The sequence below is a fragment of the Lates calcarifer genome, linkage group LG15, assembly GCF_001640805.2.
Source record: "Lates calcarifer isolate ASB-BC8 linkage group LG15, TLL_Latcal_v3, whole genome shotgun sequence".
Classification (NCBI taxonomy): Eukaryota; Metazoa; Chordata; class Actinopteri; family Centropomidae; genus Lates; species Lates calcarifer.
Window position 1 is genome coordinate 23,002,232 of NC_066847.1, and position 18,794 is coordinate 23,021,025.

The window sequence follows — 18,794 nt, forward strand, 5'->3', positions numbered from 1 at the left end:
GAGTAAATATTGTGGCCAGGGTTGCAAAGTTGGTGCCAAAAAAACCTGAATGAAGAGCTGACATCTAGACAGTTTAGTTCCACTTAACACTTACTTTGCCCTCTTGTCTGTGTGAAAGGAAACAGCTGGCTAAAACAGTAAGTCCTTCAGGTGACCACAAGGAGGCAGCAACACACACACAGACACACACACACACTACACCTCATGCCAGATATTACAAGAAGATGTTATCCCCAGACAGATTACAGTATAATCTGCTTGAATTTGCATTAAACTTTGTTTTTACATTTACATTGTGTCACATCAGAGTTGTGGTGCAGAGAAAATCTGGTTGCTAAAACGAAAAAGACAACATCCTCCAAACAAATCTGAATCACATGTGAGGAGGAGGAAGTACTTAAATTGCAAAATGGATTTGTAATAAAAATGTGGCACTGTAGTCATACTGTGTATTTGCCAACGTATTCATTTCTAGATTGAACGCTCAAAGCCCAATGCCTTGCCCATAGCCTTCTGATGTCAGAGTCTGCCTTTGTGGCAAGAGTGTTGATGACTCTTACGTAAGAGATTCCACTTACTCTGTTGTGCTCTGGTCAGTGTAACCTGAAAACGCCCCTCTGTGTGAAAAAATCACCTTTGACCTTTCACGATCATTTTTCTAAAGTGACCCAAAAAAGCAATAATTACTTCTTTTAGTGATTGTTTATTTTGCTTCTCCTACAGGAGTGGCAGGCTACACCGGGCTGCTTCAGGTCAAAGTCACTTTCACTCAAACACTCCAGTCTTTTTGTCACACGAACAAGCACAAAAGTACATGCAATCACATGGACACATGGACACAGACATACGCACATGAAACCCTCTCTCGCACACTTGTCCTTGAAGTGACAAATGTCAGTGACAGTTTGTCTGATAAGTCAGAACAATAAGTGATTACATAAATAGTTAATATAATAATAATAGTTTTCCAAAAAACTATAAAAATCAATTGGAAAAATAAACTAAAGATAATTGTATACTACTGTCAGAAATCAGTTATCTAGTTGCCATTTTCCAACATTTTCCATTTTTACGGTTGCTTATATGAAGCGGACCCACACTGACATGAATATTTTACATGGTACCACCCCCCTGGATGGCAAAACTAACTTGCTATGGCTGCTATGGGGACACCTGGATACCAGGAGAAAACAAATTAGCATCTCTAAAAAAATAAAAAAAAACGCCTTCATCAGAAACATAGTGATGTACCAGACAGTAACTGCCCTTTTTAATTTTCTTATTTTTATTGTTTGAATCCCACACAACAGTGAAGAACTCCCATCTCCTTCAGGTCGTCTTTCACAAATGACTTAAGTCTGTGTTCACAGTCGACATAAAATGCGAGCACCTTGAGCTCTTGCCCTTAGACTCACTTTCTGTATCTAACTAAAAGATATGAGTTCAAATTAGGATCAGAGTGGAGGTTTATGGCACAACATATCCTGCTTCCAAGGTGCACAGAGAAGAGAAAAAGTTATACAGAGGTCAAAACTCCATTCACATGCAGTCACATACATATAAGCCCCTACAAAAATAGGTTGGGCATATGGTCATGTGGCTTCAGGGCAATCATTGTCCCAGGCTAGCAGAGCAGTAAGGTGAATGCTGATCTTATAAATATGAATTTAGACCTTGTTTTTACATCTGAATATGAATGGATGATGACAGCCCAATATATAGATAGATGCTTCCAAATTACTGGAAACATTTTTTAATCTACTGTGCCAAATGAATTGCTGGCATGGACTTTTGACCTTATTAGATATCTTATCTTAAATCTAGTTTCACTTTGTCATGAGAGTGACAAGGAAAACAGTCAGTGAGAACTTGTACACTGTAATACCCAATAAATTAGATACACAGGAGCAAACAGTCATGTCTGTTACAAATTTTTTTCTTCCTCAATAGATGCACAGTTGCTATGAACCTCCTGTTTTGTTCTGATAACTGCAGAGCAACAGACTGTAACTGTATTTAATGGTTCCAGGTACAAGAAGGTGATATCGAAATGCCCAGGAACCGTCTGCTCTCATATGTACCCCACCACCACCACCCCCCACCACCCCACAGTACCTGCATTTTACTGGAAACCACAGCTCCCATCTTTCCTGAGAAAGGGACTGAAATGTGATAGAGATACTACACATCAGCAAAGAAAGAAGAATGTTATTTAAAAAAAAAAAAAATCCCAGACAGGGATTTTAGAAACACTGAGGTCATGTGTCAAACCCTCTTTAAGGTACCACTCATCCAATCCTAGGTTGTTGCTCTAAAAGTAGTCGCATTCAGATATATTTAAATGTATGTTTGATTGATTGCCTTCAAATGTGTTATTGATATCTGTGGTGCCAAGTGAATGAATCTTAATGACTCTGGTGATCCCTTGACTTTCCTGTATCCTGCAGCAGATCAAAGCTGCATCTTTACCTGGACAATATCTTAATATCTACTCTACAGATTAGCACAAAATATTATAAAGACATTCAGGGTTCCCAGATCCTGTATCCCTATCATCTACTGCCATCATCAGATTAAAGTTTCAGTTTGTCCAGTGCTTTTGTCTATGACAGGAAATACCTGCAAAACTAATGACATTACTATCAGCTTCAGCTGTACTTTGTAGTCAGTGCTAATAAGCAAATGTTAGCATGCTAACATGCTAAACTAAAATGTAACGCTGTAAACATAACGTCTGCTTTACATCAGCATTAGATCAGTTAGATTCAAACCTTTACTTGATTTGGAGAGGGACGCAACTGTAACACTAAAGTAATACTTTAATTCTAAAGATGCTGTTAAACATCTATATCCTACTTTCTAGCTTTCTTGATACCTGTGTACTTATCAAATTATTTGATATTTGAAATTAAAGCCTCGGGCTCAATAATAGCTCAGTCTAATAAACACTGCTTTGTTTGACTGTGCTGTCAGGGGTGGAACATGAAAGATGTGATAACAGTGCAACTGGTGAAGTAGTCCATGCTCCATGAACGCCCCCCACTACCCCCTCTATTTACAACACCCCCTGCCAGGAGAAAGTTCCACAGTTCCAGTTTTATCATCTGTCTGGACCTAAGGAGCTCTTCAGAGTTCAGTTTCTGAGATGTTTTTGAGTTTAATTTTCTAATCAGATATCAAGCAAGACACTGATTGCCAACAAAATCTTTCTATGAAAACTGGTAACTGTAAATACTGTAAATACAAACACACAGGGGAAGGTAATGGAGGTGTAAAGGAAGATTCTGTGGATTTTACAACATGATCTGCACTTTACCAAATAAGTAAATTCATTTTTCCCTGTGGTTCTCCTGAGGGCAGAGTGGTATATGTGATGTAAAAAATAGAATGTATAAATTATAAACTGCAATTAAAAAAAAAAAAAAAATCAGCTGGTCCTGTGATACATTATCACAGCATTTACTTTTTATGTGGAATCATATCACGGGAATATTTTCCAGAAGGGTTTACAGTTTGTACTGTAAATCTACAAGGCACAACAAGACTATCTGGTAATGTACATTATATAACACAGACCTGGATCTAGAGTTGCTGAGATTAACATTTCTCTTTACATATTAACCTTCAGATTTTTATCTTGACTTACACTACATCTGATATACAAGATACAATTGAAAACACAATCTGCACTTTGTTGACCTATGCAACTGGGAAAATGTTACTGAAATGTTATTCATGCAATAGACTACTTTATGGGTATGGGGTTGTTTTAGGTTCCACCATATAATATGTGTTTGTTTTCAAGTTTTTCATTTTGGGGGTAAGAATTTTCATATTTTATTTACCAGTCCCTTGAAATGTTACAGTTAATGTGTTGTTTCCATTATTCTCAAAATGTTTAAATAACAGATTTAGATTTTTTTTTTTTTTCCTTTACCTCTGACCTGCTGTTCTAACAGTAAAACAAGTTTTATTTATAAGAATCCTGTTACACTGTTTTTATGCAAGGTAGATGAAGAGATTAACATTTTAACGTTATAAGAACTTCTTTACCCATAAAATGGTTTTTAAAAAAAATTACACTTAGTTCTGCTAAGTGTTAAATAAATGATGTCTCACTGGTGGAGAAAACACACTGTGAGGACAGCCGGGGATCTGCAAGCTTTATAAAGCACTCCTGGAGTATCTAAATATAGTCAGACATGACTCAATGCTCAGCTTGTCATTTAATGGCCAGATTGCTTGTTTTTTTTCCACTGGGCTGTCCAGTCACCAAGGCAACCAATGATGCATTGTGACAAGGCTTCCAGCAGGAAATGTGAACTCTACAGATGAGAAGTAGCATTTGAATTTTTTTGTGGATTACTACGGATTCTAAAAGTCCTTTTTTGCCCTATACTGTGTGCTGCTTCTACACTGAGTCTTTCACACTCTCTTTCATAGGTCCTAACTCACTCTGCCTATCTTAATAGGTAATAGGCAACAGAGAGGAGTGCCCATGATGATATAAGCATTTCTGAGGATATGCGTCAAAAAAGCTCCTTCAGGAAGGTCTCACCCTTGACAGACACATAAATCTTTCTTTTCTCTCAGAATTATTTGTGGATAAAAGGTGTAATTCTTCTGTTTACCCTGTATCTTTGAACTGTTTGAGGCTTTCACTCGTGTGTAATACTGCACGCCCATCACAGAACTAGGAAGCAATCATGGCCTACTTATTTGCTTGTTTAGTTGCAATTTATCATAATTTGAGCAGAGTTTTGAATACTGTAAATAAACTATTCTATTATACAACCATAGCATTATGATGTCAATTAAGTTCAACAAAGTTTTTTTGGGGGGTTTTTTTTACAGCCGACCTTTGGCAAATATGTGTGACAACTTAATCATTATCCTGCTGTGTTTCCCTGCCTCGAGTGTATTTGTCACACACAACACCTCAGGCAGAAATTGTGTTATTTTGATGAAGGAAATAACTGCTCCATTCTGGTATTTTCAAAATTCGTAAATTTGGGGACTGATGCTCATTGTTGTGACATTACAGTATTAAAAAATGACTTTGGCAAGCCCAGGGGGAAATTACAGCCTCAGCTCAAACACAACAAAGAGACATGTTTGGCACTGATACAATACAGTGACTTAAAACAATTTAGGAAAAGTTGTGGGCTCTGATTGGTGCCCGCTGGTATGTGGCTTAAAGCTATGGACTTTTGCGCAAGTTCCAGTAAATGATGGCAGCTCCAGCAGTATGAGTGTGCATGCTGCAGCTGACCGTGAGGTCGTCGGATGAAAGCTGTCTCTGCAGACTGGGTGAACACCCTTAATTTAATTTGTCCATATACTATGTGCCAAAAACAACATAATGATCTAATGGAATTTCTATTCTTATTCTATGTAATGGTTCGTTCTCTCATCTATCCCTCAGTTTTTTTCTGTCTCACTCTTTTTTTAAAATATATTATACAGTTAAAATAAAATAATAAAATGTAGACCATAAATCTAAAATGGAAAATACTGCATTAGTAATGGGGGACACCAGCCACACCGACAAAAACAAACTTGAAGAATGTTGTTTTATTGTTTTGTTATGTTGAGCACAATTATTTATGATGATGTGTTATGAGCAGAATAATAAGCCCTACTGATTTCCTCTTATCACCCACAGCATTAGCAGCTGTTTTATTTCTCCACATATCACCTTGTATTAATTATGACGTCAGCACAGCGTCAAGATGGGGGAAATTGTAGCCACTGTGGTGGTTTTCACATGCTCTCGGCGAGCCACTGCAGTTTGACATGTGTGTTCACCCCATCCTCCTCTGTGAGTTACAGCTTCCTAGGAGACAAAATAAGTTGCTCAAATGGATTGAGACCAAGGAGAATTTGAGTGCTAAAGGTGACACAACACTGTGTGGGCCTGTACTTCTGCTTCCCATTTGTCATAGATCAAACAAAACGTGCACCCCAACATGTGTGCCAGCTGAAACTGTTCCTCCTTTCTGATATCAGGGAGGGAGGCACAGACAGGGTGGGGGAGGACAAGCTAATTGAAAACAGACATGAGGGGAAGTGATGTTTGGCTTCGTCAGACTTTTGGTTGGCTCCCAGAGTTTTTTTTTCTCCTTTTTCTTCTTTCCCTGACTCATTAAGGCTGTGTAACCGAAACTGATTTATTCTTCTAAATCACGTCACAGAAATCACATCGGGTAGTCCATATATTGAGCATAATATCCATTGTAGGGATGGTGTGATTAGAGACCAAATCCAAGTTATCACTGTGAAATCTAATGAGTAATATTAAAGCTGTTCTTGAGGAAACCCAGACACTTTTACTCATGTGAGAAAACCCAAGCTACAGTTGTTTCACCACCGTAAGTCTTGACTCACTGACCGTCTGGCAGATAGTAAGGCAGATGGTGTGGGCTGTGTAGTGGTCAGATGTGTTTCCTGATGTTGACGGTGGTCATCTAGTCAACATCTACTGGTTTAATATCCTTCTCAACTTTTGAACAAGAGCTTAGTGACAGTTGTGACAACAGATAAAATCATATACATAGATTAAGACTGCCCTAAGTGAGCATAATATTCTTGACAAGTCGTTACCTGTCGTCTTTCGATTGCACTTCCAAGAAACAACTCTCAATTAACATGTTGATATATGATGCAGGTAACGGCTCCACAGTGGTAGAATCAGTAACCGATCTTTTACTGATGTACAAGTGCATAAGTTTAATATGGTAATAAAATAATAAAATTCATTCACCCTGTGCTTTGGACCTATGATCTATGGACAAGAATAGCTGTTACCCTGATACCTGACTACTACATCTCTTTATATTTTTCTTACTGTGCTATATTCCTTTTTATTATATTATATCATACTTTTAGCTACTATTTATCGTCCTTTCTCTGTTTAAATTGATCAGTATTGATCGGTAGTGTTGATCAGTCGTATATCAGCTCTTTTTTCCAAAATGTTGTCAAGCACTTTGAACTGCAATTTGTATGTGAATGCCATACAAAAAAAGTTTATTCAAATCATTATTATTACTAGGACTGTCTCAGGGTTCTGGCCAAATAAGACACAGCATCTTGTTTGTAATGACCACTTGTCAACAGCATAGTTGAGAACAGAAGGTAAATGTCCTTGTACAAATGTGTGCATCCAAGGATTCATTATGATTCAATGTAAGCGATCTTTTTCATGCATATTTGCCATGACTGTTTATGGAATCTTTATTTTGAGTTGTGTTCCCATACACCTGCAATTATTAGCCTAAAATTTCCACTGAGAAGCCTCCTCATCCACACCTTACATCAGAATGTGTAGATCCATCATCCTCAGCCCAGAAACGTAAAGATGACTGACCAAGGTGCACTTGACATTTGCAATAATACCCTTTGGGTGTTGATCTGTTTAGTCAAGAGTCACTTGATGTTTGTGCAACCAGCGAAACTTTATTTATGACAATGTTTTTGTATTTAACATAAATATTACTTAATGTTTATTTAGTTTCATTCTATTGACTGTCAGTGGGATTGTTGCAGCACTGTTTCTCCTCTAACAACTTAGCAACAGCTTCACAGTTGTTTATTAGCTTGATAACATAGGGAGACAACACCCCCTCTGGACTTTTACTGCTCTTTAAAAGTTACATGGAAGAGTTCCACCCAAGATGTTATATAAAAATGTTTCCATGTAAAACAAAGATCACAGTTCCTCATAACTTGAAGGTGATTAGAAAACTTCCACCCAGTTCATTTAACTGCGGAGCTATCTCATTCACACATGCTCCTTACAACACATTGAGTATGAACTGAAATTTACATAATACATACTCTCTTCAAATCATACAACTAGAAACAGTGGAATATTTTTCTATTGTGTTCCTTATACATTTTATTGCAACATATGCAACTGTTTGTGAAAGGATTAGGAACATAAAATGTATTTAACTTCTCCAGCATGTAAATTAACTCACAACACAACATGCAAGAAATCATTAAAAAAAGAAAAAAGGGTGGTGGGTGGGAAACCTGTATTTTGATATAACATATATAATGGAAAATGTTTCTTTTTATAATTTTAAATCATAGTTGAAGTGCCAGTAGAGATGAACAGTGCTAATTTTAAGATTATTCTCTCGGCATTTTCTCTCTGTTGGCATTTACACTCTATGTGCAGTGACCTGAGATATACAGTTATGCTCTTCACACTCATTTATTATCAATGAAAGGTTGACAGTACCCCAAGTCTATACAACTGAATATCATTTTGTGTGAGGCTGTGTCCTACTATGAAAAATATCATTATAAATTATTAACTTAGCCATAAAGATAGCATCATTATCACAACGGATGGAGCTGTGTGAACCAGTGGAAACTGAGATATGACCTATCTAAATGTATGGAGAAACTTTTATTCTTCTCTTCAGATTCTTTTTTTTTTATCCTAGATGTCTTTGTACCCAAATCTGTGTCTTTATATTGCACTGGGAGTCACCTAGCCTGACCCCTGCCTTAAGTCTTATCAGCACAGTCTTGTAAAAGTTGTGACTACCACATAGCTGTCCTGGTGATGTTTGCAACTATGCTAATGCTAACTCAGAACTTCATATTTTTTTCACAATTTTATTAGTTACTTAAAGTGGGTGTATATTTAAGATGCTGGTGTGAAGCATCAAAATTTATTTGACGGTGTGTTGCATTTTTCATTGTAATTAGTGTGTTACTTGTATACTGTGTTATGTAACTGTGGGTCTTTTTTTGCCATAGAACTGATTTATTGTCAGATTTTTTTTTCTCTGTAAATAACGTGATTTTGATCAAAAGAAAACAGAACTGTGCATGTTAGAAAAAAATATTTTATTTTTCATCTCTTCACAAGTTCCCAAAACCATCAGTTTGTTCACATTTTCAGACAATTACAAGCCATCATAACATGTGTATTGTTTAGAAAATATATATATATATATATATAACTTGCATTTTTTCCATATTCTTCTGTAATACAATATTAAACAAAGTGCATCTTACAAAGTACAACCATACTTCACATATCAAGAGAGTAGGTATACAGCAACTAAATACAATACTTGACTCTATGCTTTGGTCCTCAGCCACTGTATCATTATCATTGTCTAGTTTTCTCAAAGAGGTACGGTATCTTTTTTCCCACAGCACAATACCACGACTGCAATTTTCTATATTTTCAAGTAAGTCTGCAAATGTTGCAGAAAGTGGCGTCCAGGATCCAGTGCAATAACAATAACAGTGCTGAAGTAATGGTCACTAAAACTGGCACGGTGACGCATCCAGAAGTGGAGTTCTTTGTGTTGTTTATCTACATACACATACGTGGACATATCGTCTGAATGTTTTTAAAATACACAATCCTCATATTCCCTACCCCACACCCTTCGATAAAAAAAAGTCAACTAAATAGCTGTAATAGTTTTCCCAACTTTAGATACCATGAATAAATATCTGATCCAAGGCTGTCTCTTCCATCATTATCTGACAAAGAGAACCTGAGAAGTGCATGGGCCCTAAAGCGCTCAGTACAGTTTCATTTAAATGTGCAACAGCATCTCCATATGAATCAAACATTTGTCCTTATGTATTAGTGACATTTTTGTTTCTTGTTCCAAAATACTTTGGTAATATGGATGTCATCCATTTCATCAAAATTACCAATATCTATTCTCCCTTTTTTTCTTTATGTGTGTGTTTTTTGTTTTGTTTTTTGCTTGTCTAGCAGTTGCATGAAACATCAGTTACTAAAACTTGAGGCAAAATAAATAAATGAAATCAAATGAATAAAATAAGGCAAATAGCTAAATTCAAATAAATCAACTACTTCTTCTTAGTCCTTCACTGGACACCTACACACTCACTGAGTATTTATTTGCACGTCTCCTACATAACCTGCGGAACCATGCCCAGTAGAGGAACATCATAAGCAACCAGTAGCACATGTAGGCCACGCAGCCAAAGATAAGAAACTGAGTTTCCATTACCTTGGCTGCAGTTGACCAGTCCAGTTGACTCTCCTTGTATATTGTGTACCCAAGCCCACCTAATAAAATGGCTGCCCATACTGAGAGAGGGAGGAGCGGCATGTAGTTCCCCACAATCTTACGCCTACCTGATGTCCCCCAGCTGCTTTTGTTCATGGTGATAATGGCAAAATACTTAGCAGGCAGCAGGCTGGTCATGTACAGGACTGAGTAGAGGGACATAAACACCATTACAATGTCTCTGCGCAGGATGCAGGCATAAGCAGCTTTCACCAGCCCAATCAGCTGGATGCAGCACAGGATCCAGAGGATGTCCCACAGCGTGCCGGTCCAGAACAGCTGGATGATGGTGGCAGTGACAAAGAATGGGAAAATACCTGAGACAATGGACTCGTAGGTCATCCAGAGGTGGTGCTTGTGCCACCACATTGCATTGTAGAGCCACTCACGGAAGTAAGACTTCGTCCAGCGAGTCTGCTGGTTGAGCCAGCGGAGAAACTGGGCGGGTGTCTCTGTGTAGCATTTGGAGCGTGCTGTGTATCTAAAAAAATGGCAAAAAAAAAAAAAAAAAGATGTTTGAAACCTTCAATATTTGACATTGTAATATCAGCTGAGGTTTATGGTGTCCTGTGTAATAATAATCTTAAGAGGGTTCTTACTTTGTGGCGTAGCCCATGCTCAGCATTCGGTTGGTGAGATGTCTATCGTCACCAAATGTGCAGTGAGTTCCCAAAAACTTCTGATTGTACCAAGACTCCAGAAACTGCTGGAGGAGATCATTCCTATACAGGCCTTCATGAAGCAATTCAAGAAACAAGTAACATTAGTTACAATAGACATTACATTACATTAGGACTACTGCTGCTCCTTCTTTGGGCCATTTGATCACAGAGATTTCTTTGCTTACCCAGAGGCCCACTTATGCAGGACACACAGTTGAAGAAGGATTGGCAGGACCTCTCAATGTTGAAAGCCATCCAGTACCTCAGACTGCTCATGAAGCTGATGTACGAGTCTTTCAGGTTGAGGATCATCACGTCTCCACCCACGGCACCATACCTGGGGTTACTCTCCAGCACTTTACACAGCTCCACTGTGGCCAGAGGGTCCAGCTTAGTGTCTGAGTCACACACCTGGGGAAGGAGAACAAAATATGTGTCATTGAAGTTGTGCAACAATCTAAATTTCTTTTTTTAAAACGATGTTAAGTCTTTAGGAATATGAAGGAGAGAATAGAAATAGATACCTGTATATAGTCAACTGATGATCCAAGTGCTTTAAATGCTGTGTACATCACCTCCCTCTTGCCACCCCATTTTTGCATGATGCACACGCACCTCTTGCTCTGGATCAAGCGCTCTACCTCTTTTCGCTGTGGATCCTCTCCTATAACATAATCAGCATCCCCCCCTGGACCCATTTCTGAGGCCATTTCCACATCCTGCTGGGCCTGCGTGGGATCCCACGTGTGGTAGTTGTTCTTCCACACATAAAAGCCAGGATCCTGGTCCATGAACACCTCCCTGAACATGTCCATCATATATCGGTCATCATCTGAGTTCCCGTCCACCACCATGATGATACGCAGAAGCTCAGGAGGATACCTGAGAGCCCTGATGGAGTTGAGGCACTCTCTGAGATAGGCAGGGTCCTCCTGGAAGGCCGATATAGTGAAGCCGATCTTTTTGGTAAAGGTGCACGGTTTTGAGTAGGCCTTCATTCGCCGGTGTTCGATGAAGGCGAACAAGCTCTGGACCAAGACGTGGAGAGAGAGGAGTAGTCCATAAAAGCCAAAGGAGATGATTCCATACATGGAGGTCACCAGTTGGAAACCCTCAACGTAGGCCCAGACCATCACACCCAGGACCAGCAGGGCAAAGAGGAAAGTGAGGATGGCGCGGATTATTGAGCCCAGCTTCTTCAATATAGGTTTTAGCTCCATTGTGTTTCTGTACCTTGTAGACATAAAGAGAGACCACATCTCAGTAATGTCTTGTACATGTGTAAAGGGTGGATTCCTACTGGTTCTGGTCAGACTAAAAATGTACACAGACACTAATGGTGGTGCGGTCTGGAAAAAGGGTGCATTAAATGGAAAAAGCAGTTTTATGTGGATTGTTGTAAGACATGTTAACAAGCTATATGACTTGGAAAACAACACCGCTGTCAGTCTTACAAATGCATCAAACCCCACTGTATTATTTTTAAAAGTACCAAAACTGTAAAGCCAAGACTGTTTATCACTGACAACTCTGTCATACTGTGTAAAAACACATGTAACTGTTCAGCAGTAACACCTGACAAACAGAAGTGTGTCCAAATGTCTGTTACATAATTTATAATTTTTAACTTATTTCATGTGCTTATTCTAATCATTTAATGATATTTAATCAAGATTATATTCTAAATAATCTTTTCTAAATTCTTTCATGTATAAATGTAAAACACTGCAGGTATCCCACGTTCCCACACAAATAATCAAAAATAATCAAATCTTTATAAAGTTGCTACATTAAGCCAGAAGTGCTATCTGTGTTTATCAGCTGACTAAATTAAATTAAATAACTAAATAATAAATAGATAAAAGAGTAGCCTAAATGAATGAAAGTCTTACCGTTAGCAGAAATCTGAAATCTGTTTTTATTTACGTTCGTATCTTTTAAATCATTAATGATAAATTCCATGATTCTACAGGAAGCTTTTAGTTTTTTATTTAAATAACAAACTATTTCTCTATATTAACTGTATATTAATATTTGGTAATATATTAGTTTATCAGTAATACAACAAAAACAAATAAACGTGACAGGAAAATTATTATTTTTTTTTTTTTTGTAATATTTCACCCTACCTGATATCAAGTTCCCCTGGCTTTAAATTTGCGGAACATCCACTCGGTGTTTCTCTGTTCTGGCAACTTATCCTGAAGATTGTTGGCTTTATACTTTACTAGGCTGAAGACGGGATGGAGCCACGTGCGCGCTTTTATGTGCTGGGACTTATCACTTTTCTGACTCAGCCGTGCGTCAGGAGCAAGGCGGTGGTCCCGTGGACATCAGTTTGTGCTTTGTGTGTGTGTGTGTGTGTTTTATTTTTTTTATTTTTCCTTTACCATGGAGATGCTGTGCTTGTTGACCTCCTACACATGACTGGGAAGGATGTTCCCAAACTTTTCGTGGCAGGAGCATCGCACAGACACTGTACAGAGCGATCAGCCCTTTGGTTAAATGGATGTTTCGTCCATTATCTCCCCTCTTACTCCATTGTTACTGTTTTAACATTAACCAAAACCACACTTTTTTTTTCATTTCTATGTATTTCATTTTATTTATTTTTGTAATTTTATCATTTCTAATCCACTGGCTGTATCTCAGACATAAATCTTTGCGCAAATATTATTATAAAGGCGGTCCAGTCAATACCTGAGGAGTTTTGAAGAGGAAAGTTTATTCTGTTTTGGCAGAAACTGTGCGGGAATAGAACAGAATGTAGAGGCATTCAATCACATTAACCTTGAGGGAGAAAAAAAGATAAGAACACTCCTGCAATCAAACTTGTACACAAGTTTGATGTTGCCCTCTGCTGGTTCCTATCTGATACTGCACAAGTCAGCAAAAGAAAAAGAAAAAACTAAAGGGTAGAAAGGTGATTGGGGGGGGGTGGGGGAATTTGGTCTTTGTAGTGGTGAAGTGTAATAGGAGAGAGGGGTCAAAGCCACAGAGTAAAAGGAAGGAAGTTTTGTCTCTGTTCCGTGCCACTAATCCCTGACTTCAAAAGACAAAAGCTGTCCCACATGGGTCTCTAAGTTGCTGCCACTGTCCTGACCTAACCATATGATTACATCCCTGTAGAGTTTCTTTACGGGGGGAAATCTGTTCACAAGGGTCCACACCCTTAGCCACAGGAGCTGGCCTGAGCCGTCAACACAGCTTCATGTCAGACCCAAATAGAAGCCGCCAGGCAGCTGATGTCATGTACGGTGAAATGGCTTGACTCACTGGATCTGTTATTATGTTGAGTATCTACATGAGATATTTGTGTTTGTGTTAATGTACTTTTCGTCACTGTGCTGTAGATGATCTTATAGGTCTGTTATTTCCCTCTTATCAGGTTTTAGTATCTTCTTCTTACTATTATAATTATTATTTGTAGGTGGAGCATCTTGTTCTTATGCTGCTTGATGAGAATCATGGACTTTACTCTACTGCCTGTTAATGGTGAAATTCATTAGATTAATACAAATAATATGTTTTTTATGTGTCTGTATAGGGTATTTGATTGAATCTTTTCACATACCATTATTATTTTGTTAATATTAAGTCACACAGCTTGTTGGTTTTTTGCCTCTATTTCCTTTTATCGCTCCATTTGTATCAAGAGGTCACGGCTAATTAAACTGCTGGTTTCCTAACATGTCCCCGGCTGTGTCTGAGGGCTCGACTGCATAAGTCTGCAGCCACATCAAGCGGATGTACTGTAAAGGACACTGCAAGAGGATAAGGACTTCTTGCCGCCATCGCGCCGTGACTTCTAAGCAGCTCGTAAACGTGGTTTGTGGAATTCTGTCAGATTCAAAACACGGACATCTGTGTTGCCAGAATCAACATCCTGTCCGAGGCCATGTTTTCAAAAAAAAAAGAAAGAAAATGTGCAGCGCCCAGCATCCAGCATGCTTCATAGCAGTGAGAGCTATTTTTTGTGCACAAGCTCAGAAACCTCGTTAGGCCCCAGTCTTTACTCGGCGGTCAAGAAAATGCCTGGTGACTCAGTCCTCTCTGCGCCACACCCGAGCAACCAAAATCCACTTAAATCATTTTGGGATTTTATGATTAAGTATTCTCATATGTGCACCTGATGCTGTTGGATTAGCTGTTTGTGCTCTTTCACACAGATGTTAACAGAGCAGTTTCCTTTGAAGCGATTCAGGAAGTTTACTTACTTCTTTGGTAGTGCAATAATTACCCACCTATGTATCCATGTTTCGCAAAACTGCAACATTAATACTCAGGTTGAACCAAGACATTGTGGAACTCCAGCTGTAATCTCATGCAGTTTTAAGGCATCAGAGATATATTTTTTCACTGGATAGTCAACTTTCTAAATATCACATATCTCACAGGGCTCCATACTCACTGATTATGGAGTGTGACCAGAGTGTGCCACATGCTTTACAATCTCAACCCACAGAGAGCAGTGTAGCAGCATTTTTTTGGTGATTTACTGTTGGCTGTTTGACTGAGGCATTCTTGAGCAAGAAGCGTGTCTGCCCATTTACTGTAAAGTCATTCTGAGTCAGAGTAAGCAGAGCCAAATATTTGTGAGGCAGTTTGACAATATATTACACTCTTAGATATTTGGCATTTCTTATTGTACAGTCATCCTTACCAAAGTTATGAATTACAGCAGTGGCACAAGTGGCTTTTCAAACACATATACTTTTTGTTTTAGGCACTTGCAAAAAGCCTGCCTGTCATTTCACTCAAAATCTGGGTGAGAGTGAGAGTTTCTTATAAAAGCCGTCACTACAGTGTGTGTGGGAAGATGTGTAGTGAAAAGCAGGTGTTTCTCTTCACACAGGGTGTTATATTCTCGGATGTTTAACTTAAATGACACATTAATACGCCTGTACAAACCACACTGTACACACAGAGCATCTCATAGTCGACTTTGCTGATGTTGCAGCGTATAAAGTCTTTAATATCTTTTCTGCTCAGCGAGATGCCATTGTGTTCTTTATCCAGGAGATGTAATTGCACACTTTGGTGTACACCCCAGGCTTCTTTCTCAGAGCACAACCATGTCCCCAAGACACAACTCCCTGGAGCTCTCCGTTGCACATCATGGGGCCCCCGGAGTCACCCTGAGAATGAAAAGATAAGGTTATCTTCGTTGATTCATCCTTTAATCAAGGTTTTCCCTTTAGTGCTACAGCAGCCATGATCTCTATATTACCTGACAAGAGTCCTTTCCTCCCTCCAGGTAGCCAGCACAGATCATGTTTTCAGTGATTTGAAAAGGATATGCATTAAAGCATGTGTCATCACTCAGGAGAGGGACTTCCAGGCACTGCAACTTATGAGGGTACCTTGCTGGAAAAGACAGATAATGAATGTCCATTCATGTATAATAAAGACATGGAAAAGATTTTAACATATCCAGTGTATGACTTACAGCCCTCATTGCTGGGACGAAGACTCCCCCATCCAGAGATCTGGCACATTGTCCCATCACTGGCACACTTTGAGGGAAGAGTCGCAGGGCGCACAAAGCTGTTCAGAGTGGCGCGTCGGCTCAGTTTGATAAGCATGATGTCGCTGTCCTGCGTGCGGGCGTTGTAGTCAGGGTGGCGGATGAACTCGGCAGACATAATGTGCTGCTCGGTGCCTTCGGGCTCCCAGAGGTCGTGCTCTCCCAGCCGGACTTCTACATTTGACCTGAAAGAATTAAACACACCGTGAAAGTCAGTTACATAAACCCATCAGTGTTAACCAGCCACTGGAGTTTTGGTTTACTTGCTGTAAAGAAAAGTTTACTGATCGTCTGTCTTACTTTGTTTTGCAGTGTGCAGCAGAGAGCACCCACTCATCAGACAGAAGAGTCCCACCACAGAAGTTGTACCCAGTGAAGAGAGACACTTGGTAGGGCACAGAGTTTTTCCTGCACTCATACCCTCCAACAATCTTGTCATCTTCCCCCAGGGCAACTATTAGTGTAAATAGGTAAAATAATCATGTTAGTCTTCTCTGTTGCCATATGAAGCCCCATAATTAGACTTTTTACAGTCTCTATCAGTTCTATACCATACCTGCCCCTCCAAAGAGAGTCAGAAGAAGGAAAAGCTTCATGCTTTCTGTCTGTCTGGCCAGCAGATTAATGTGCCCTTAACCCCCTTAGTTTCAGGTATTTTAGTCCTCTTATCTCCCTTTTCTCAAGGTCTTCTATCGTCAGAGGTACACCTCAAACACCAAACATGTGTTACATTTCCCTCGTGACACTGGGTTTTAATGTACAGTATTCAAGACATAAAAACACTGGGGCTCAATACTGTGAAAACAGCTTGAGCGAGGAGACAATCTGAATTGCAAACACTGACATTTAGACTTTCACTCTGCCGATATGCTTATGCTTGACTTTTTTTTTTTTTTCCAGATTTTCTATAAGATTTTGAATTCTTCCATCCATTTAAGATCATAGCTCTTTGTAAGTTTGCAGTAGATTTATGATGCTGTCACATATTGGGTATTGCATGTGTACTTCCTTCAGATGAACTACAAAGTGACAGTCATGTTTGGAGATGTTGAGTAAGACTTGGTGGGTGTAATTCATGTGGTTACTGATGCTGTGGGTAGGAGTAAGATGGTGCCATTTTTCTACAGAAATAAAAAGTAAAATGTCAAAAAAATAACAGCACCCGTAGGAATTTGCTGTTTTAATCTGTTTAGTCATATAAGATACCGGAATACAGAATACCTGCTTATCAGTATGCTGCTCTTTGGAAACATGTGGCTATGTTGCAACACATGATATGAAAGTGTTAATATTTTCACCTTTGTGTGAATGACAGTCCTTACGACTGTCATTCACACAGTCGTAAGGACCACATTCCTTATAATATAAGGAATGTGGTCAGAAGATGAAATACAGGTTCAGTTTCCTCTATGTTATCAGCAAAGTGCCACTTGTTAACACTGAAAGCATTTATTTCTTTCTTTGCTTTAATTAATGGTTACTATGTGCACAAATAAGAGTAGAATGGGAGGCAGAGCCTTCAGTTATCAGGCTCCTCTACTGTGGAACCTTCTCCCAGCTTCAGTCCGGGAGGCAGACACCCTCTGTACCTTTCAGAGTGGGCTTAAAACTTTCCTCTTTGATAAAGCTTATAGTTAGGGGTGGCTCAGGCTTGAACCATCCCTTAGTTATGCTGCTATAGGCCTAGACTGCCGGGAGATCTCCCATGATGCACTGAGCTTCTCTCTCTCTCTCTCTCCACAGTATGGATTCATATCCCATAAACATGTTATTAACTCAATATCTCCCCTTTCCCGTAGTCGTGTGCTCTTCCCTCTCTCTCTCCTCTTCTGTGTCTTTCTGCAGGTATTTCTGCCTCTGGAGCTGTAGAGCCTGACTTGTGATGACAAGTTTCCTGCTGCTCCTACAACTCCACTCAACACCTGCTGCTATATATAGAAATTACATGTACTGTTATTAGCTGTATTGCTATGTTAGCAGCTATTACTTTAATTATCGCTACTATCATTACCACTGCTGTATTACTGGCATCACCTTACAGTTTATATTATGCTACGTTCTTCTCTCGCTATTCTCTACCCCCTCTCCCCCTCTCTCTCTCCTTCTTAACCCAACCGGTCGAGGCAGATGGCCGCCCATCCTGAGTCTGGTTCTGCTCGAGGTTTCTGCCTCTTAAAAAGGAAGTTTTTCCTTGCCACAGTCGCCTAGTGCTTGCTCATGGTGGGAATTGTTGGGTCTCTCTCTGTAAATACTTATTTTAAAGAGTATGGTCTAGACCTGCTCTATATGAAAAGTGCCTTGAGATGACCTTTGTTGTGATATGGCGCTATATAAATAAAATTGAATTGAATTGAACTAAGAAAATAATAAATAAAAAAACATTTCAAGTTTCTCTGTTACAGCCCTAGTGTTATGGGCTGTGTGTCTGCTGGTGTGTGTGTGTGTTGTGCTCTCTCTCTCCCTCTCTCTTTCCAGGTGATCGTCCTGTCCTGAATTCACATCCACTCCTAATCAGGGGCGAGAGTA

At 39.3% G+C, this 18,794-nt stretch overlaps 2 protein-coding genes across 2 annotated transcripts; both read right to left on the bottom strand.

Annotated features, from left to right (window-relative positions):
• Positions 1–9,727: 9,727 nt before the first annotated feature.
• has1 (hyaluronan synthase 1) lies at positions 9,728–12,988 on the bottom strand. Its single transcript, XM_018687208.2, has 5 exons — positions 12,871–12,988; positions 11,266–11,974; positions 10,927–11,152; positions 10,679–10,811; positions 9,728–10,560 (listed from the first exon to the last, which is right to left on the bottom strand). The coding sequence occupies exons 2-5, from the start codon at positions 11,959–11,961 to the stop codon at positions 9,885–9,887; spliced, it is 1,731 nt and encodes a 576-aa protein (XP_018542724.1). The 5' UTR covers positions 11,962–11,974; positions 12,871–12,988; the 3' UTR covers positions 9,728–9,884.
• A 2,684-nt stretch (positions 12,989–15,672) lies between these two features.
• On the bottom strand, positions 15,673–16,924 carry LOC108890310 (trypsin-3-like). The gene is made up of 5 exons (XM_018687191.2): positions 16,825–16,924; positions 16,569–16,722; positions 16,191–16,453; positions 15,972–16,108; positions 15,673–15,879 (listed from the first exon to the last, which is right to left on the bottom strand). The coding sequence occupies exons 1-5, from the start codon at positions 16,862–16,864 to the stop codon at positions 15,730–15,732; spliced, it is 744 nt and encodes a 247-aa protein (XP_018542707.1). The 5' UTR covers positions 16,865–16,924; the 3' UTR covers positions 15,673–15,729.
• Between the last annotated feature and the right edge of the window lie 1,870 nt (positions 16,925–18,794).

What these genes read in the sequence shown, in the direction of transcription:
- has1 (XM_018687208.2), bottom strand. Translation starts at nt 11,961, where the DNA reads ATGGAGCTAAAACCTATATTGAAGAAGCTGGGCTCAATAATCCGCGCC. An exon ending in CATCAGTTGACTATATACAG is followed by an intron (nt 11,153 to 11,265) that starts GTATCTATTTCT and finishes CTCCTTCCCCAG; the next exon opens with GTGTGTGACTCAGACACTAA. An exon ending in AGCATGGGCTACGCCACAAA is followed by an intron (nt 10,561 to 10,678) that starts GTAAGAACCCTC and finishes CCATTTTTTTAG; the next exon opens with ATACACAGCACGCTCCAAAT.
- LOC108890310 (XM_018687191.2), bottom strand. Translation starts at nt 16,864, where the DNA reads ATGAAGCTTTTCCTTCTTCTGACTCTCTTTGGAGGGGCAG. An exon ending in GACTCTCTTTGGAGGGGCAG is followed by an intron (nt 16,723 to 16,824) that starts GTATGGTATAGA and finishes TTACACTAATAG; the next exon opens with TTGCCCTGGGGGAAGATGAC. An exon ending in TCGTCCCAGCAATGAGGGCT is followed by an intron (nt 16,109 to 16,190) that starts GTAAGTCATACA and finishes TGTCTTTTCCAG; the next exon opens with CAAGGTACCCTCATAAGTTG.